At 53.1% G+C, this 20,269-nt stretch overlaps 2 protein-coding genes across 3 annotated transcripts; one reads left to right on the top strand and one right to left on the bottom strand.

Moving 5' to 3' along the window:
• Positions 1–899: 899 nt before the first annotated feature.
• On the bottom strand, positions 900–19,524 carry GEMIN7 (gem nuclear organelle associated protein 7). Of its 2 annotated transcripts, none has more exons than XM_060257993.1 (2): positions 18,815–19,524; positions 900–1,334 (listed from the first exon to the last, which is right to left on the bottom strand). In XM_060257993.1, exons 1-2 carry the CDS (start codon positions 18,818–18,820, stop codon positions 945–947), a joined length of 396 nt encoding a protein of 131 aa, XP_060113976.1. In that variant the 5' UTR covers positions 18,821–19,524; the 3' UTR covers positions 900–944. The 2 variants fall into 2 exon arrangements, with proteins under 2 accessions (XP_060113976.1, XP_060113977.1); XM_060257994.1 differs by lacking the exon at positions 18,815–19,524 and adding an exon at positions 8,771–8,850.
• On the top strand, positions 5,846–13,630 carry LOC132586056 (bone morphogenetic protein 2-like). Its single transcript, XM_060257992.1, has 3 exons — positions 5,846–5,958; positions 8,554–8,891; positions 12,729–13,630. Exons 2-3 carry the CDS (start codon positions 8,561–8,563, stop codon positions 13,616–13,618), a joined length of 1,221 nt encoding a protein of 406 aa, XP_060113975.1. The 5' UTR covers positions 5,846–5,958; positions 8,554–8,560; the 3' UTR covers positions 13,619–13,630.
• Positions 19,525–20,269: the final 745 nt, after the last annotated feature.

Here is a 20,269-nt window from a genome sequence, read left to right as displayed (position 1 = left end):
CGGCTGTGAAGGAGCTAGCAAAGGCTCTGGAGCGTCCGGGTGCATTGCTGGTAACCAAGATGGAATTAATTCATGCCATAATATGCCCCTTTTCAATGCACGGGGGTGAAAGTTGGAGAACGAAGAAAGCCGACAGGAAGAAAGATTCCTTTGAACTGGTGTCGGGGGAGAGTTTTACAGCTATCATGAAAGGCAAGTAAATAGGTTCTAGATCGAGGGTGTCAAACATGCAGTTTGGGGGCTGAATCAGGCCCCCCGAGGGCTCCTATCAAGCCCCCGAGCAACTGGCTGTCATGTGTTTCCTTCTCCCTCTCTCTTGCTTCCTTCTGCATCACAGCTGGCTTTGCCAGGCTCGCTCAATCGCACAGGAGCTACAGAGCAAAGCTTCTATTTTCTCCATTGGCTGAGGCTCCTGCCTTGGGGGGGGGAGAGCTTGCTTGTCTCAGTAGCTCTGCTGTGCGATTGAGGGAGCCTGGCAAAGCAAGTTCTCACTTCCTCCCCAAGGCAGGAGCCTCATACAATCGAGAAAATAGAGGCTTTGCTCTGTCAATCCTGTGTGATTGAGCAAGCCTAGCAAAACAAGCTGTGATGCAGAAGGAAGCAAGAGAGAGGGAGAAGGAAACAGATGACAGCCAGCTGCTTGGCCTGATTTGACCCCCAGGCCGCATGTTTGACAACCCTTTACTTTACTTTATTCGATTTATATCCCGCCCTACCCCACCGAGGTGGGCTCAGGGCGGCTTACAACAATAAAAGCTAACAAAGGTCGATTTAAATACAATTAAAATTATACAATAAAATACATAAAAGCCTAAAAATACATAAAACTCACATCGATATACACTATGCTACTATGCTACTACTGACTTAGGGAATAACTCCAGAGAAGGGCTGCATGCTTGTTTTATCGCAGATTCTTTATTCAAGAGGAGCTCGCGGGCCCCTTAAAGCTCGAAGGAATACGCGACGATATCCGAGCACCGGAGGAGGGCTTCTCGCTGTACCCCCAGCGGCGTTTGCAGATCAGACACCTGGAAGTTCAGGATATCGATGTCGGAGGCGCCAAAGAGCGCTGTGACGCTGACGTTCTCGTACATGGTGAAGCTGACGGAGCGGCCGGCCATCGCCAACAGGCTGCGCAGGTAGCGTTCCCGCAGCGCCACCCTCCCCTGCTGCTCTTGCTCCAGCTCGGCTGGGTTCGGGGTGACCAAGGAGGCGAGGTGACTGGGCCCCAAGGCTTGGAAACGGGGGGAGCTGGGGTCAAAGCCACGGCTCGTCCCATCCGGCCCCCGCGGAAGGCGAACGACGGCGACTGGCATCTCCATTGTAGAAGCCTGCGGGCAAGGAAACGGAAAGTCTGCCTGTTAACATTTCAACAGCGTCAGGTACTCCTAGAGCAGTGCAAATCTTACGACCGGTAGTGCCAGAAAGACCCAGATTTCCCACGGTGTAAGGCAGGGGTGTCGGACTCATTTGTTATGAGGGCCAGATCTGACATAAATGAAACCTTGTCAGGCCGGGCCTAGTATGTCACAAAATGTAATGCCAGGTAGCGGACATATAAACTTTATAAAGGACACTGACACACAAAGATTTTTTTTTAAAAAAAAACCCCTTAAAATAAAACATTTAAAACATTAGCACCCGTTGATCTTAAAGGCGCTTTCTTTGTATTTCTCCCATGGGATCCAGGGAACTGGGCAAAGGAAGCTCTGGCTCTTTCCTTCCTTCTCCAGGGGACCAGGATGGGGAGGAGCCTCAGCCAATAGAAGGGAGAGAGGCTGGGCTCAGTAGCTCTGCTGTGCAACTAAGAGAGCCTGGCAAAGCAAGCTCTCCCTCCCCAAGGGAGAAGCCTCAGCCAATGGGGAAAATAAGAGGTTTTGCTCTGTAGCTCCTGTGCGATTGAGCAAGCCTTGAAAAGCAGAAGGAAGCAAGAAAGAGGGAGAAAGAAGCAGACGGCAGCCTGATTTGGACCCTGGGCTGCATGTTTGACACCCCTGACTTAAGGCCTCGACGGTCAGTACCAAAACTTTGACCCTGGAGCCAACGCAGCTGACACAGCACAGGCTGGAAACACGACTGAGAAACGCTGCTGTGGGCGAGCCAAAGCTCTTCTGCTTTGAGCTGTCAAGCCCCGGCTCTCTGAATGTCCCAGGCCTCGTCAAACGGCGGCTGGCCGGTTTGGAACACAGGTGGCCTCCCTGCCTGAGCGCGCAGGGCCCCTCGGTCACCTGAGGGTTAAAGCCAGGCTCGAGGGCCGGTAAACAGGAAGTGTCGCTTCATGAGGTCGGCAGGCTTTCCCCCTCTGCCCGACGGCGGCACCAACTTGACGCTCCCTTGCTGGGCCAGCATCCCCTCTGGCTGTCGGCCAGGCCCTGGGTCAGCGGCGAGGAGGATGTTTTGCACAGTGAGCTGGAGCAACAGCCGGCGGCAGCCAAGGAAAACTCCCGACAAGAAAGGAGGAGAGCGACTTGGGTCGCTGGATGCTAGAAATGGACCCCCAATGCCTGTAGGCCTCGACTGCCTTGGGCTCTTTGGCGTGGGTCTAGGCTTCCTCTCTGCGGCAGCCTGGGAAATGTAGTTTGGACTTTTACCCTAGAACCTAAGCTATATTTCCTTACTGGGAGAGGGAGAAGGGCTGTGGCTCAGCGGCAGAGCCTCTGCTTGGGATGCAGAAGGTCCCGGGTTCAATCCCCGGCATCTCCAGTTAAAAGGACCAGGCAGGAGGGGTTGGGAAAGACCTCAGCCTGAGACCCCGGAGAGCCATGAAGTGGGGCTGTGGCTCAGTTGCAGAGCCTCTGCTTGGCATGCAGGAGGTCCCGTGTTCAATCCCCAGCATCTCCAGTTAAAAGGACCAGGCAGGAGGTGATGGGAAAGACCTCAGCCTGAGACCCTGGAGAGCCATGAAGTGGGGTTGTAGCTCACTGGCAGAGCCTCTGCTTGGCAGGCAGGAGGTCCCGGGTTCAATCCTCGGCATCTCCGGTTTAAAAGGACTGTGCTTTAAGAGATGTGAAAGATCTCTGCTGAGACCATGGAGAACCGCTGCCATCAGCCTTTCTAGATAAAGCAAGTGCGCTACCGCTGAGCCACAGCCCCACTTCATGGCTCTCCAGAGTCTCAGGCTGAGGTCTTTTACATCACCTCCTACTTGGCCCTTTCAACTGGAGACACTGGGGATTGAACCTGGGACCTTCTGCAGGGCTAGCAGAGGCTCTTCCACTGAGCCACAGCCCCACTTCCTGGGTCTCCAGAGTCTCAGGCGGAGGTCTTATTCCTTCTTTTTACCTGGAGATGCCGGGGATTGAACCGGGGACCTTCTGTATGCCAAACGGATGCTCTACCATTGAGCTACAGCCCCACTTCCTGGCTCTCCAGGGTCTCAGGCTGAGGTCTTTCCCATCTCCTCCTGCCTGGTCTTTATAACTGGAGATGCCGAGGATTGAACCGGGGACCTTCTGCATGCCAAGCAGAGGCTCTACCACTGAGTTACAGCTCCACCTCAAATGTCTCCGGGGTCTCAGAGGAGGCCTTTCCCATCCCTTCCTGCCTGGTCCTTTCAACTGGAGATGCTGGGGATTGAACCTGGGTCCTTCTGCATATGCCAAACAGAGGCTCTACCAACTGAACTGTGGACCCTCTCTGCTTTCTTTACACTGAAACCCCACCACAGGTTGTTATTTACTTAATTGCCCCACTTTTCTCTCCACTGGGGACCCAAAGGGGCTCACGGCACCCTCCCTCTTTGTGACAACCCTGTGAGGTCCATTTGGCCAAGAGAGCATGAGACTAGCCCAAGGAGACCCAGTGAGGTTCCATGCTCCAGTCGGGATTTGAACTGGGGTCTCTCCGATCCTCATCTGATGCTCCAGCCCACGGGTGGCCAAACTTGATTAATGTAAGAGCCGCATAGAATAAACATCAGATGTTTGAGAGCTGCAAGACATGAACATCAGATGTTCGAGGGAGGGAGGGAGGAAAATAGATGGGTGAAGAGAGAGGGAGAGGTGAGAAGAAAAAAGGCAAATGCAATTTTGGGCTGTATCAACAGAAGTATAGTGTTCAGATCACAAGATGTGATGGTATCACTTTACTCTGATCTGGTAAGACCTCACCCGGATGATTGAGTTCAGTTTTGGGCACCACATTTTAAGAAGTATGTAGACAAGCTGGAACAGGTCCAGAGGAGGGCAACGAAGATGGTGAGGGGTCTGGAGACCAAGTCCTACGAGGAAAGGTTGAAGAAGCTGGGCATGTTTAGCCTGGAGAGGAGGCGGCTGAGAGGTGACAGGATCACCATCTTCAAGTACTTGAAGGGCTGTCCTAGAGAGGAGGGTGTGGAATTGTTTTCTGTGGCCGCAGAAGGCAGGACCAGAACCAATGGGTTGACATTAAATCAATAGAGTTTCCGGCTCAACATGAGGAAGAACTTCCTGACCATTAGAGCGGTTCCTCAGTGGAACAGGCTTCCTCGGGGGGGGGGGGGGTGGGCTCTCCTTCCTTGGAGGTTTTTAAACAGAGGCTAGATGGCCATCTGACAGCAATGAAGATCCTGTGAATTTGGGGTATTTGTGGGTTTCCTGCACTGTGCAGGGGGTTGGACTGGGTGACCCTGGAGGTCCCTTCCAACTCTACGATTCTAAGAAGGCAACTTTAAAAGCCTTCTCCAAGCTGGCCAACAGGGTGGTGGGGGCTTTGAGAGCCACAGAATATGTGCGAAAGAGCCACACGTTCGGCCACCCCTGTTCTAGCCACTACAACCACACGAGGTCATAGCAGCCAAAGAGACAGAGACTTCTGCTGCAGAGCTCTGACTTATGGCGCTGGGGTTCGCATGCACCTGGGGCTGGTGGAGGGCAAAACAGTGCTCAACCTCCGCGGGAATCCCGGGAGGAAATGCTACTGGTGCAAGTGGAAATTCCGCCCCCCCCCCCGCATTCCTCTGTGGTGTGTTTGTTTCTACCGTCTGCTTGGACGATGACCGCAGAATTTCCTCTGTTTACCCTCTCTGTTTCCAACGACAGCTCGTTCCCGACGCGTGATGTCTGGTGGCAGAGGAAGCGACAGCCCCTGAAAGCCCTCTCTCTCTCCAGCTGGCCCGATAAGAATTTAGCCCCCCCCCCGCCTCCTGCATTTCTGGGCGCCCCGCCAGAGGGGGCGCTTCCTGGCACGAGTCGCCTCTTCGAAAGTGACCCGGGGAGAGTCGCAGGAGTTACCTCGGGGAGGGGGCGAAAGCCGGTGCCGAATGCCTCGAAAAACAGTCCCGGCAATGCTGTTAAAAGCTAGGGGTTCCCTGCAGCCTGTGCCCAGTCTGGGTGGAGGTAATATTTTTGTCTTAGGATGGATCGGATCCATCCCAGATGGAGTGGAGCCGGATCCTGGCAAAAAGGTCTCAGAACACCAACCCTGTGCAGCTATCAGAGGGCAGCAATGCCTTCTGGGTATATGGCAGCCACTGTACCCGGCCCTGAAGGATTCTGGGAGAAGCGCCTTATTCTTGGTCCAGGTGCTCGCTGGGGAAGCGACGGGGGGCAGATGCTAGTCCTCTCCCCTATCTCGGCTCCGGGTCTGTACGGCACCCGACCCCTAGCGGGGTGGAAAGGGCCAGCGGCGAGGGTGAGGAGGCCACCGAGTGCCGAGGCGACAGCTTGTTTGTTCTGGCCGGGGCCGCTTGTCTGGCTGACATCATATCCTGAAGGCAGCGCAGCTGACAGGGAGGGCAGATCCCGGCCCTCTAGAGAAGAGTCAGGAGGCGGCCGCTCTCATTCGCCGCGGCGAGGACAGATGGAGGTGGCAAAGCTGTCCCGGAGACAGCGAAGGACATTTCCTGGCATGGGCGATTCGGGACAAGTGGCACAGCTGGAAGTGATCTGAAGCGCGCCCCGCAAGAGAAGGACCCGGGACTCGCCAGGAAGGGGTGGGAAGAAAATGGATTCTCGCCTACAGCCTCCAGTCCTGCAGGTAAGTACTTCAGGGAGAGGAGATCAGTTGCATTCTCATGAAGCAGCCTAAATGGCATTCTACAAACCGGGGAGGAGCCATGGCTTAGTGGTAGAGCACCTGCTTTGCATGCGGAAGGTCCCAGGTTCAGTCCCCGTCATCTCCAGTTGAAAGGATAAGGTAGTAGGTGATGGGGAAGACCTTGATCTGGGACTGTGGCTGAGTGGCAGAGCCTCTGCTTTGCATGCAGAAGGTCCCAGGTTCAATCCCCAGTTGAAAAGATAAGGTAATAGGTGACAGGAAAAAACTTGATTTGGGACTGTGGCTCAGTGGTGGAGCCTCTGCTTGGCACGCAGAAGGTTCCAGGTTCGATCCCTGGCGTCTCCAGTTAAAAGGACCAGGCAGGAGGGGATGGGAAAGACCTCAGCCTGAGACCCTGGAGAGCCATGAAGTGCGGTTTCTAGCTCAGTGGCAGAGCATCTGCTTGGCATGCAGAAGGTCCCAGGTTTGACCCCCGGCATCTCCAGTTGAAACGATAAGGCAGTAGGTGCTGGGAAAGACCTTGGTCTGGGACTGTGGCTCAGTGGTAAAGCTTCTGCTTGGTGCACAGAAGGTCCCAGGATCAATCCCTGGCATCTCCAGTAGGTAGGAGGTGATGTGAAAAGACCTCCCTCTGAGACCTTGGAGAGCCACTGCCAGTCTGAGTAGACAATCCTTACCTTGAGGACTGGGGAGGGGCTGTGGCTCAGAGGAAGAGCCTCCGCTCGGCCTGCAGAAGGTCCCAGGTTCAATCTCCGGCGTCTCCAGTTAAAAGGACCAGGCAGGAGGGGATGGGAAAGACCTCAGCCTGAGACCCTGGAGAGCCTTGAAGTGGGGCTGTAGCTCAATGGCAGAGCCTCTGCTTGGCATGTAGAAGGTCCCCGGTTCAATCCCCGGCATCACCCGTTACAGCAAAGAGCAAGTGAAGCCTTGGCAGAGTACCACTGCCTCCCTCAGAGTGCCATGCCAAGCAGTCTCTTGGGTGGCTTGCCCGGAGAACTAGCCCTGCGCAGGCAGACAATGGGTTGCATACCAATTTAGACAGATGCAGAAGAGCCAATGAATGCAGCGAACAAAAGGGGGCGTGGTTTTTGCATCGCGACATGTTTTGTAAAAATTGAATAGGAACTCCTGAAGACACAAATTCCAGCTCCAGGAAGTTAAACTCTAGTTAGAAAAATACCCAACAACGTAAACTTAAGGGAATACCTGTTTCGTCCACCATTCTTTCACATGCTGGGTAAAGAATTCATTTCTAGCCTCCCTTTCCTGCTGAGATGGTGATATGAAACAGCGTAATCGGACAGCGTGAAGTGACTGAAGAGCAACGAAAGATGACTAGGATTAGATAATGAGAGAGAAATGGGAACAACAGACTCTCTGAAGCTCAACTTGCTTCACATCAGAGCCACACTGAATAGACATCAAGATGTTTGAGAGCAGCAAGGCATGAAGAAAAAGACTGCAGATTTATATCCCACCCTTCTGTCTGAATCAAGAGACTCAGAGCGGCTCACAATCTCCTTTATCTTCCTCCCCCACAACAGACACCCTGTGAGGTGGGTGGGGCTGAGAGATCTCTCCCAGAAGTTGCCCCTTTGAAGGACAGCTCTGCGAGAGCTACGGCTGACCCATTCCAGCAGCTGCAAGCGGAGGAGCGGGGATCAAACCTGGTTCTCCCAGATAAGAGTCTGCACACTTAGCCACCACACCAAACTGGCTCTGAACGTCCGATGTTTGAAGCAGAGTGGACAGACAGGCGGGCAGGAAAGAAAGGAAATACATGGGGGGAGGGAGAGGTGGAAGAAAGCAGCTTTAACATTAAATACATTCTACAAGTCGTCGGCTGCCTTGGCTTGGAGAAGTGATTTGAAGAGACAAAGGCCTTCTCCAAGTCGGCTGACAGGGTGGGGGGCTTCGAGAGCCACACAATATGCGTGAAAGAGCCGTGTGTGGCTCCTGAGCCACAGTTTGGCCAGCCCTGGTCTACGGACCTGCACGGTAAACTTGATGCTCCTTAAGACTTTTGCCAGAAATCTCATTCTGTAGTATCTTAAACGCTCATAGGTATATTTTTCAAGCCCCTCTTCTTATCCTCCCAAGGCCAACAGAGTTAGCTGGACAATGCTGAATCATACTGTGGCATGCTGCAGTCAATCTACCAGCGGGTGGGAGACCCATAACTGTGGCTTGGGAGAGACATGGGGCTTTTTCACACGTTGTGTGGCTCTTGAAGCCCCCACCACCCCACTGGCTGGCTTGGAGAAGGCATTTGTCTCCTTAAATCCCAAGCCAAGTCAGCTGGCAGCTTGGAAAATGCATTTAAAGTTAAAGTTGCTTTCTTTCAACCCCTCCCTCCCTCCCTTCCCTCCCCCAACATCTGACCTTCATGTCTTGCGGCTCTCAAACATCTGACGTTTATTCTACATGGCTCTTATGTGAAGCGCGTTTGGCCTGTGCTATGCACAAGTGTTCGTGGATTTTGTGTTTTTATTTTGTTGAGGGAGGAAATCCAACAGCTTGGGTTTGCTGATGTGCCATATTCCCCAGCCTCTTTCTCGCCCTTGCCTCCCTCAGCTCCACCATGGTTCCTGGTAACCTGCCTGTCCTGGCGGTTCTGCTCATCCATCTCGCCTTCTGGGGTTCTGAAGGCCCTCGGGTGGCCTCCGCTACGGAGACAGGCAAGGCGCCCCAGAAGCCAGCTCCTCTCCAGTCCCTCCAAGCTGTCCTGTTGAGACGTCTGGGCTTGCAAAGACGGCCGCGGCCCAAGCCAGGGCTTCTGGTCCCCCAGTACCTGTTGGATCTGTACCAGTTCTGCTTGGGGAAAGCTGCCTCCTCTTTCTCAGATTCGGAGTGGCCCTTCCTGGAGGAACGAGCGGCAACGGCCAACACCGTGCGCGCCTTCCATCACGTCGGTGAGTTGCCCTTTTAGAGCCAGTTTGGTGTAGCGGTGAAGTGCGCGGACTCTTATCTGGGAGAAACGGGTTTGATTCCCCACTCCTGCACTTGCAGCTCCGGGAATGGCCTTGGGTCAGCCATAGCTCTGATGGAGGCTGTCCTTGAAGGGGCAGCTGCTGTGAGAGCTTTTTCAGCCCCACCCACCTCAAAAGGTTTGATTTCCCACTCCTTCGCTTGCAGCTGCTGGAATGGCTTTGGGTCGGCCATAGCTATCGCTGGAATTGTCCTTGAAAGGGCAGCTGCAGTGAGAGCTCTTTCAGCCCCACCTACCTCACAAGGTTTGATTCCCCACTCCTCCAACTGCAGCTGCTGGAATGGCCTTGGGCCGGCCATAGCTATCGCAGAGGTTGTCCTTGAAAGGGCAGCTGCTGTAAGAGCTCTCTCACCCTCACCCACCTCACAGGGTGTCTATTGTAGAGGAGAAAGGTAAAGGAGGTTGTGAACTGCTCTGAGATTCGGAGTGGAGGGCGGGATATAAATCCAGTATCTCCTCCTCCTCCTCCTTTTGCGGAAGCTTGCGTTTTGCACAGCTGAGGAGGGGGGCCTCCAGGTTTCGGAAAACCCCACGTGAAGAAGTGGAGTGTGCTAGCTGAATCCAGAAGGGTGGGAAAGGCAGCAAAAAAGGAATAGAAAACTGGGTGCAGGGTGAGGGGCCGAGAGCCACGTGTGCGGCTTGATGCTTCTGCCGAAGGCCAATAACAGAGCGCCTACCACAAACTTTACCAGTGCCCGCCAAGTGTTTTTAAAACAAGTGTAGTTTTGAGAGCCCCGTGGTGCAGAGTGGTAAAGCTGCAGTACTGCAGTCCGAAGCTCTCCTCACAACCTGAGTTCAATCCCGGCAGAAGCTGGGTTCAGGTAGCCGGCTCAAGGTTGACTCAGCCTTCCGTCCTTCCGAGGTCAGTAAAATGAGTCCCCAGTTTGTTGGGGGGAAAGTGTAGGTGACTGGGGAAGGCAAGGGCAAGGAAAGAAAAGGTCCCCTGTGCAAGCACCAGTCGTTTCCAACTCTGGGGTGACGTTGCTTTCACGATGTTTTCACGGCAGACTTATTACATGGTGGTTTGCCCTTGCCTTCCCCAGTCATCTACCCTTTCCCCCCAGCAAACTGGGGACTCATTTTACCGATCTCAGAAGGATGGAAGGCTGAGCCAACCTCGAGCTGGCTACCTGTAAACCCAGCTATCGCCGGGGATCGAACTCAGGTCATGAGCAGAGCTTAGGACTGCAGTACTGCAGCTTTACCACTCTGCGCTACGGGGCTCTCAAAACCAATTATTTATAGAAGGCGGCGGAGCCATTTGCGGGGGGGGCGTTCTGCCCAGCAAGGCTTCTGATTGGCTGCTGCAGATTTCATTGGCTGTGTAGATTTTTTAAATGTTGGTTTGGCGGGAACCGCTGCCCCAGAACGAGAACCTTTATGCGGCAGCGTTTTGTGGCTCCTGTGGCAGTCCTTTGGTGGCTCCCCCCCCCCCCCGCTATATCAGAACTCTAAAGCTGCCGGTGGGCTCCAAAAGGCTGCGGCCTGGGGTGGAATTCTAGCAGGAGCTCCTTTGCATATTAGGCCACGCCTCCCTGATGTAGCCAATCCTCCTGGAGCTTACAAGACTCTTTTTTTGTAAGCTCTCGGAGGACTGGCTACATCAGGGGTGTGTGGGATAGATAGATAAGATGGATAGATAAGATGAATAGATAGATAAGAGATAGGATTGATAGATAAGATGGATAAGAAGGTAGACGGTGAGGTAGATAGATGGAATTCGGCATTGAGAGAGGGTTCTATAGTCAGATCAATTAAGTCAGCCGATGGGTGACAAGGGGACAGGGGGTTGCCTGCAGGATCCAGGTTGATTGAAGGACAGGGTTGCCAAGTCCAATTCAAGAAATATCTGGGGACTTTGGGGGTGGAGCCAGGAGACATTGGGGGCGGAGCCAAAGCATAATTGAACTCCAAAGGGAGTTCGGGCCATCACATTTAAAGGGACGGCACACCTTTTTAATTCCTTCCTTCCATAGGAAATAATGAAGGATAGGGGCACCTTTTGGGGTTCACAGAATTGGACCCCCTGGTCCAATCTTTTTGAAACTTGGGGGGTATTTTGGGGAGAGGCACTAGATGCTATACTGAAAATTTGGTGCCTCTACCCCAAAAAACAGCCTCCCCAGAGCCCCAGATACCCGCAGATGAATTCTCCATGATTTTCTATGGGAATAAATCTCCATAGGGAATAATAGAGTTCCCAGCAGACATTTCCCTCCCCTCCCCCGCTTTCTGACGACCCTGAAGCGGGGGGAGGGTCTCCAAACCGGGGGATCCCCTGCCCCCACCTGGGGATTGGCAACCCTATTGAAGGAATTGATTTCCCCGGCTCTAACAGGAGCTCCTTTGTATATTAGGCCACACACCCCTGATGTAGCCAGTCCTCCAAGAGTTTACAGGGCTCTTTTTTGTATGCTCTTGGAGGACTGGCTACATCAGGGAGGTGTGGCCTAATATGCAAAGGTGCTCCTGCTAGAATTCCACCCCTGGCTGTGGACCTCCTGCTTCTGCAATCCCAAGCGCTGGACCCTCTAACAAAGAAGAGCGCTAGGCTCAGCCTGGCCTTTTGCTGCTTCAGAGAAAGGAATAGCCTTTTGTTCATCATGCACATCTTCGGGCTGTGGCTATAGAGAGTGTCACGCAACGGCTGCCTTGGCCTCTGTCGCCACCTGCAGTACGTGATAAGAAACTGTGTCACAGAAGGCGAAGCCTTCACAGAATTACGTCGCAGGAGTCCAGTGGCACCTCGAAGACCAACAAGCTTTTATTCAGAATGCAAGCTTTCGTGAGCATGCACACTTCTTCAGACGAGGAACGAAGCACCGTAAGCAGAGCTACGTATAGCTGGTGGGGTTTAGAATGCAAAGTGGTGCAAAGTTAGAATCCAATAGCAGAATAGTCAAATTAACAAATTCAGAAAACTTTGGGTCTGGGTTGCATTGGTGTGGGAAACTAATAAAACAGTAACAGCATGTGAGAATGTCTGTTAATTATTCTGTTAATTATTCTATCACTAATAACCCTGGCTCAAAATGAGGGCATTTCTTTCCCAGATCAAAGGTTTTCTGAATTTATCAAACAACGCTTTGGATGGGCAGTTCTGTGCAAATGCTTGGCCCTAAAATCCCTAATGCAGGCGTGTCGAACATGCGACCTGGGGGCTGAATCAGGCCCCCGAGGTCTCCTATCAGGTCCCCAAGCAACTGGCTGCCATCTGCTTCCTTCTCCCCCTCTCTTGCTTCCTTCTGCATCACAGCTTGCTTTGCAAGGCTTCCTTAATTGCACAGCAGCTGCAGAGCAAAACCTCTATTTTCTCCATTGGCTGAGGCTCCTCCCTTGGGGAAGAAGGGGGGAGGGGACAGCTTGCTTTGCCAGGCTCTCTCAATCGCACAGCAGAGCTACTGAGCCAAGCCCCTCTCCCTTCTATTGGCTGAGGCGTCTCCCCATCCCGGTCCCCTGGAGAAGGAAGGAAAGAGCCAGAGCTTCCTTTGCCCAGTTCCCTGGATCCCATGGAAGAGGTACAAAGAAAGCACTGTTAAGACCACCGAGCGCTCATGTTTTAAGGGGTTTTTTTGTTTTTTAAAAAATCTTTTAGCATGTTTGTCTGTGTCCTTTATAACATTTAAATCTCTGCTACCTGGCATTACATTTTATGACACGCATAGCCCGGCCTGAGAAGGTATCATTTGTATCAGATCTGGCCCTCATAAAAAATGAGTTTGACACCCCTGCCCTAACGTCTGCTCTCTTCCACGTCTAGAGCATTTGGACCGCACCCCTGAAGTAGCAGGAAGTTCGTTCTACTTCCTGTTCAACCTCACTTTGCTCCCTGAGGAGGAGGAGCTGACGGCCCTGGAGCTGCGTCTCTACCGGTCGCCGAAAGAGGGCAGGGGCTTCCACGTCAGCATCCACCACGCAATGGATCCCCCCTCGGCTTCCGGAAACGAGAGCGGGCTCCTCGTTCGCAGGTTCTTGCCCGTCAGCCGGCCCCAGTGGGAGAGCTTTGATGTGACTGCTGCTTTTGAGAAGGCGAAGGGACGGAAATGCCATCTTGGGATTCTGGTCACGTTGGAGTGCCCGAACGGCAGCCAAGGGCTTTGGCCCCAAGCCCCGCTTCGGGCAAAGCGGTCTCCTGGCGAGGAGGAGGCGCAGTGGGCTCTAGAAAGGCCGCTGCTGGTTGCCTATAGTCAGGACAGAAGAGGGCAGCCTCTGTCACGTGGGAAACGGCAGAGCAAAAGCCAACCGGGCGGACTCAACCAGAGAGGCGGCAGGAGAACCTTAAAATTCCCTGCGTACAGGAGCAAGCCGAAGAGCCCGAAGCCAAAGAGCAAAGCCAGCGTGAGATGCAGAAGGCACCGTCTCTTCGTGGACTTCAAGGAGGTGGGGTGGAACGACTGGATCGTTGCCCCCAGCGGCTACCACGCCTTCTACTGCTCCGGGGAGTGCCGCTTCCCACTGGCCGACCACATGAACGCCTCCAGTCACGCCGTGGTGCAGACCATGCTGAACTCAATGAATCCCAGGGTGCCCAAAGCCTGCTGCGTCCCGACAGATCTCAGCCCCATCGCTATGCTCTATCTGGACCAGCACGACATGGTGGTTCTAAAGACCTACCAGGACATGGTGGTGGAAGGTTGTGGGTGCCGCTAGAAGTGACAGGTGGGTGGATGGGGTGGATTCTTCCTTACTAACAAAACTTGGGGGACAGCGGGTAAGGGCTGCCGAAAGTTCTTCTTCTTGTGACGTGTACTTCACTGAGATGTCAGGCTTACCACAGGTAGAGACAGCTACTCAGGCGACTCACCTATTGGGCAGAATGCTTTAAGGCAGGGGTGTCAAACATGCTGCCCAGGGGCTGTATCAGGCCCTCAAACAAGTCTGCTTCCTTCTCCCTCTCTGTTTCCTTCTGCGTCACAGCGAGGCTTGCTCAATTGCACAGGAGCTACAGAGCAAAGCCTCTATTTTCTCCATTGGCTGAGGCTCCTCCTTTGGAGAGGAAGGAAGAAGGCACAGCTCGTTTTTCTAGGCTCTCTCAATCGCACAGCGGAGCTACTGAGCCAAGCCTCTGAGGCTCCTCCCCCTCCTCATCCCCTGGGGAGGGAGGGAAAGAGCCAGAGCTTCCTTTGCCCAGTTCCCTGGATCCCACGAGAGAGATACAAAGAAAGCACCTTTTTTAAAAAGGTGTCCTTTATAAAGTTTGTATCTCTGCTTCCAGGTTTTATATTTTATAACACACGTGGCCCAGCCCAACAAGGTCTCATTTATGTCAGATCCGACCCTCATAACAAATGAGTTTGACACCCCTGGTTTAAGGTAATTTCCATGTACAGGAGAGTATACCTGCATAAGAGGCATTGGGGAGGAGGAAACTGGGAGAGACCCCCTTTCTGGGGACTGGAAGTTGACGGACTTCAGTCTCATCTAGCAGGGCAGTCCTGACATTCCAACGAAGTCTTACGAGCGAACGAATCTTTACAGTTTCTTTACACCCCGTTTTAACGGGTCCATTCTCTTGTTCTTTTAAACCTCCGGCTGGATCAAAATTGGTAAATAAAGACTTCTGAAGTCCGTCACAGAGAGCCAAGACGGGAAAAGACTCTTATATTCCCCCCCTTGGGTGACGAGACTCAGCGATGCTCAACATTTTTTGCAAAGGTTGCACCCATTTTTTTAATCCTACCTCATTGGCAGTCACTGTACAGAAACAACCGCAGAGCACGGTGGCTTTTAGCCGCCGCCGTTCTTTTTGCCACCAAGTTGCAGATGACTTCCGGTAGGGAGTTCAAGGCAAGAAATGGTCAGAGGTCCACTGCCTACCTCTGCGTAGGGACTGAGGTATAACCAGGGCTGACCCTGCATCACTTCTGACGTCTGATAAAACTGGGTTAGCCTGGGCTAGCCAAGTCAACGCAAGTGACATCCAGAGGTGGTTCACCATTGCCTGTCTCTGCATAACAATCCCGGGTGGTCTCTCATCCAAGTACTAGTTAGGGCCAACCCTGCTTAACTTCCTAGATCTGATAAGACCGGGATAGCCAGTTCATGGTGTTTTTAAAATAAAGGCCGTCCCCTGTGCAAGCACCAGTCGTTTCCGGCTCTGGGGTGATGTCGCGTCATGACGTTTTCAGGGCAGACTTTGTTACGGGGTGGTTTGCCATTGCCTTCCCCAGTCATCTACATTTCCACCCCCCCCACCCCCAGCAAGCTGGGGACTCATTTTACCGACCTTGGAAGGATGGAAGGCTGAGTCAATCTCGAGTCGGCTACCTGAACCGGGCGGCAGGTCGTGAGCAGAGAGCTTGGACTGCAGTACTGCAGCTTACCACTCTGCCCCATGGGGCTTCTTAACATCAAAACTAAAAGGAGCTTAAAAGTAGATGATGATGGTATTGGATTTACATCCCACCCTCCGCGCTAAAGAGTCTCAGAGCGGCTCACAATATCCTTTACCTTCCTCCCCCATAACAGACACCCTGTGAGGTGGGTGGGGCTGGAGAGGGCTCTCACAGCAGCTGCCCTTTCAAGGACAACCTCTGCCAGAGCTATGGCTGACCCAAGGCCATTCCAGCAGCTGCAAGGGGAGGAGTGGGGAATCAAACCCGGTTCTCCCAGATAAGAGTCTGCCCTTTCAAGGACAACCTCTGCCAGAGCTATGGCTGACCCAAGGCCACTCCAGCAGCTGCAAGTGGAGGAGTGGGGAATCAAACCCGGTTCTCCCAGATAAGAGTCTGCCCTTTCAAGGCCAACCTCTGCCAGAGCTATGGCTGACCCAAGGCCATTCCAGCAGCTGCAAGTGGAGGAGTGGGGAATCAAACCTGGTTCTCCCAGATAAGAGTCTGCCCTTTCAAGGACAACCTGTGCCAGAGCTATGGCTGACCCAAGGCCATTCCTGCAGCTGCAAGTGGGGGGGTGTGTGTGGAATCAAACCTGGTTCTCCCAGATAAGAGTCTGCCCTTTCAAGGACAACCTCTGCCAGAGCTATGGCTGACCCAAGGCCATTCCAGCAGCTGCAAGTGGAGGAGGGGGGTAATCCAACCCGGTTCTCCCAGATCAGAGTCCGCGCACTTAACCACTACACCAAACTGGCTCTCCGCCCATTAAAATTAATCTAAGAGTTAGTCTCAAAGGACTAACCGCCCATTAAAATTAAAATACCATCTATTATCTATTATTTTTTACAAAAGCACAAAAATAATTTAAGGAGACTCAAGGACCCACAATCTAATGTCTTAGAAAGTCACCCTCCTCCAAGAATGGTGTACATGGTTCTCTCCGCTCTTTGTCCTCACAACATCCCTGTGTGGTAGGCTGTGCTAGATGGGCCATACGAGGCCACAATCTCACAGTGAGCATCGTGGCTGAGGGTAACGCATGAATCCAGGATTCTCAGCCCAAGACTCTGCCCTGGTTTTATGTCTTGGCTTCTCTACTCGCCACACCATTTAGACACAGAAAACACATTCTCTGCTTTTGCTGCTTCTCCCCAGTGCAGCAGTCTGAAGATGCTCCAGGTTCCTCTGTTGTCTAAAGGGGACATAATCTCATGCATTGCCCAGAGGCACGGAGCACAGGACCTGCACACGCTTAGAGATTCACTCTTCATCTTTCCCAAAAGATGGCAGCAAGTCAGATCTGGGAAAGACATCCAGAAAAGCAGGGGGAAACCAAGACTGTGGGAAGTTATGGGGAAAACACTGCATGCCCTTTCCCAAAAACCCCAAAACAAAACCCAATCTGGTTTGGATACCAACCCAGCCCCGAACCTCTGATTTGAAGCAACTTAAGCAAATCTTTTATTGCCTCTGACCTTTCATGCGAAATCAACTCCCTGCCATGAAACAGGCTACGTTTGACGAGTGGTTTTTTTTTTTATTTCTCCCAAGGAACATAAGAATATAAGAGAAGTCATGTTGGATCAGGCCAGTGGCCCATCCAGTCCAACATTCTGTGTCATACAGTGGCCCCCCCAAAAAAAAGTGCCATCAGGAGGTCCACCAGTGGGGCCAGGACACTAGATTCACTCACACTGTGCCCCCCCAAGCACCAAGAATACAGCGCATCACTTGCCCCAGACAGAGAGTTCCAACAATACACTGTGGCCAATAGCCACTGATGGATCTCTGCTCTACGTAAGAAAAGCCTTGTTAGATCAGGCCAATGGCCCATCCAGTCCAACACTCTGGGTCACACAGTGGCCAGAAAAACCAGGTGCCATCAGGAGGTCCACCAGTGGGGCCAGGACACTAGAAGCCCTCCCACTGTGCCCCCCCAAGCACCAAGAATACAGAGTATCACTGCCCCAGACGAGTTCCAGCAATACACTGTGGCTAATAGCCACTGATGGACCTCTGCTCCAGATGCTTATCCAATTCAGGGCTGTATTTAGGGTTGCCAGGTCTGTGTTGGAAAATACCTGGAGCCTTTGGGGGTGGATCTGGGAGAGGGCGGGGTTTGGGGAGAGGAGGGGCCTCAGCATGGTGCAATGTCGCGGAGTCCATCCTTCCAAGCAGCAGATTTCCCCCAGAGGAGCTGATCTCTGCCAGCTGGGGATCAGCTGTAAAAGTGGGAGCTCTCTAGGCCCCCCCTTGGAAGCTGTGCAAGCCAAAAGAGAAACGTGGAAAACTGGAGCAGGGGGGTGGGGAGGCACAAAGCCTCCACGTCAACCAGCCTCAAAAACAAAATAGCAGAAATAATTTTTAGGAAATAGTAACAAATTTCTTTCACCAAGACACATCATTATTAGTGCATACAAACAAGAACATCTGTACCCCCCCCCAGTTCCCGGTACAGATGTTCTTGTTCGTATGCACTAATAATGATGTGTCTTGGCTAGAGAAATTTGTTACTGTTTCATAAAAATTACTTCTGCTATTTTGTTTTTGAGGCTGGTTGACATGGAGGCTTTGTGCCTCCCCCACCCCTTGCCCCATTTGGAGGCTGGCAAATCTATTATGGTTCTGCCCTCCCTCGTTTTATCCTCACAACAATCTTGCAAGGTACACTTAAACGGATCTGAAGCGAGCTGCATGCGCCTAAGAAGGAGATCACAAAATTCACTCCCAGGAATTTACTTAACCCTCCTCTCCAATATAAGCAAGGCCACATGGAAGGAGTTTTGCTTGCCCACTATGAACATATATGAAGCTGCCTTCTACTGAATCAGACCCTCCTCGGTTCATCAAAGTCAGTATTGTCTACTCAGGGGCTATCAAGCTGAGGTTTTTCACGCCTATTTGCCTGGTCCTTTTAAGTGGAGAGCTACCCACTTCATCACGGCTCTCCAGGGTCTCAGGCTGAGATCTTTCCCATCACCTCCTACCTCGTCTTTTAACTGGAGATGCTGGGGATTGAACCTGGGACCTTTCTGCATGCCAAGCAGAGGCTCTTCTCCACTGAGCTACAGCCCCAGCTTTATTGCTCTCCGAGGTCTCAAGGCTGAGGTCCTTCACATCACCTCCTCCTGCCTGGTCTTTTTTAACTGGAGATGCCAGGGTTTGAACCTGGGACCTTCTGCTTACCAAGCAGATGCTTTGCCACTGAGCTACAGCCCCACTTTCTGGCTCTTTAGGGTCTCATGCAGAGAGGTCTTTCCCATCCTCTCCTGTCTGGTGCTTTTCACTGGAGATGCCCGGGATTGAACCTGGGACCTTCTGCAGGCCGAGCAGAGACTCTTGCACTGAGCCACAGCCCCACTTCATGGCTCTTCGGGTTCACCTCCTGCCTGGTCCTTTTAACTGGAGATGCTGGGGATTGAACCTGGGACCTCCTGCATGCCAAGCAAATGCTCTACCACTGAGCCACCGTCCCTCCCATGAAAAGCAACCCTCTAATTAACATTAAGCTGACCTGCATAGGCCTGGTTGGGCGCCTCTCACGTCGTCATGGCAACCCGCAAATCCTCCAGCTCAAAACTTGAGGTTTCCGAAACGTGCTCAAACCCAACGGTGGAGAGGAGAACCGTTTCACCCGGAGCTAATAATAAAGCGGCAGGAAACCCAAACTATTCAAGGTCCTCTTCCGGTCTTGTCGCTGTCTTCGTCTGCTCTGGCAAGCGGAGGACTCACAACTCTATGACCGTTAAACAGACCCGGGAGGCAACGGCGCATGCGCACATCCGTTCTTTCCTTTTCCGACCCTCCCCGCTATTTTAGTCGAGCGGGTGGAGTCAAAGGTGAGAGCAAAGCGCGTGAGTTGGCACGTCACGATCAGGCGGCTTTTCGAACAGCGGCGGCTGTTTTTCTCTATCAGCACATTCGCGTTCCGAATTCGCTTCTTTCATCTTTTCCCCGCACTGCTTCTCATTACGGACAAGCGTGAATAAAATAAAAAATAATAATGTTTTAAAAGATAGCTATTTTCCTCCAGCTCCTTCTTCGTGTCGAAAGTCCAGAGCTGAAACCAAAGCTGGGTCCCTAGCCGCCGGAGCGGAGAGAGCGAGAGAGAAAGAAAGGGAGGGGGGTGAGAAAGAGAGTAAATTCATCCGCCGATTCGCCAATCAAAGTAGCGAAATGGGGAAAGCGTCACGTGATCACGGGGGTCGCGGGAACGAAACCGGCGCGCGGCGGCGACGCTGAGGAGAATTTATTTTTTAAAAATTTCCAAGCTTTCCCGCCCCCCCGCGTGTGGAAAGTGCCGCCGCGGACGCGCAGGCCGGCCGCTGTTTGCCCTCCCGGCTGAGGGGGCGGAGGCTTCTCTCGGGTCCGCACCTGGCTGAGACGACGCTTGGCCGGACGGGCCTGGCCTCTGCGGCGCTGGGGGCGGCGGCGGCTCCCTTCCCCTTCCTCCCCTCCGAGAACCGGCTCCTTCTCGCCTTCTTCCCCTCGGGTGCGTAGCTACTTCCCGGCTGAGCCTCTTCTCCCGGAGCGCCTCCTCTCCCCGGGCCAAGAGCCGGGCATTCCCACCCCAGGACCCCCCCTCTTCCGGGGGCATCTTTTTTCCTCCCCCCCTACAGAGGGGGCTTGTTGAGCTTCCTCCAGCAGTGGTCTCCACGACCCCCCCCAAAAAATTGGGGCACTCAGACCCCCCCTCTTCCTGTGGCATCTTTTATTCCTCCCCCCCCTTTACAGAGGGGGCTTCTTGAGCTTCCTCCATCAGTAGTCTCCACGACCCCCCCTCAAATTGGGGTACTAAGATCCCCCTTCTTTCTTGGGCATCTTCCCCCCCCCACCTTATAGAGGGGGCGTCTTGAGCCTCCTCCATCAGTAGTCTCCACGACCCCCCCCCCAAATTGGGGTACTAAGATCCCCCTTCTTTCTTGGGCATCTTTTTTCTCCCCCCCCCTTATAGAGGGGGCTTCTTGAG

The sequence above is a fragment of the Heteronotia binoei genome, chromosome 17 (genome assembly GCF_032191835.1).
Source record: "Heteronotia binoei isolate CCM8104 ecotype False Entrance Well chromosome 17, APGP_CSIRO_Hbin_v1, whole genome shotgun sequence".
Lineage (NCBI taxonomy): Eukaryota > Metazoa > Chordata > Lepidosauria > Squamata > Gekkonidae > Heteronotia > Heteronotia binoei.
Note: the sequence above shows the minus strand (reverse complement) of the source record. Positions and strands in the feature narration are given on the sequence as shown.

Coding starts and splice junctions, on each gene's coding strand:
- LOC132586056 (XM_060257992.1), top strand. CDS start 8,561: ATGGTTCCTGGTAACCTGCCTGTCCTGGCGGTTCTGCTCATCCATCTC. Junction 8,892..12,728: donor GCGCGCCTTCCATCACGTCG/GTGAGTTGCCCT, acceptor TTCCACGTCTAG/AGCATTTGGACCGCACCCCT.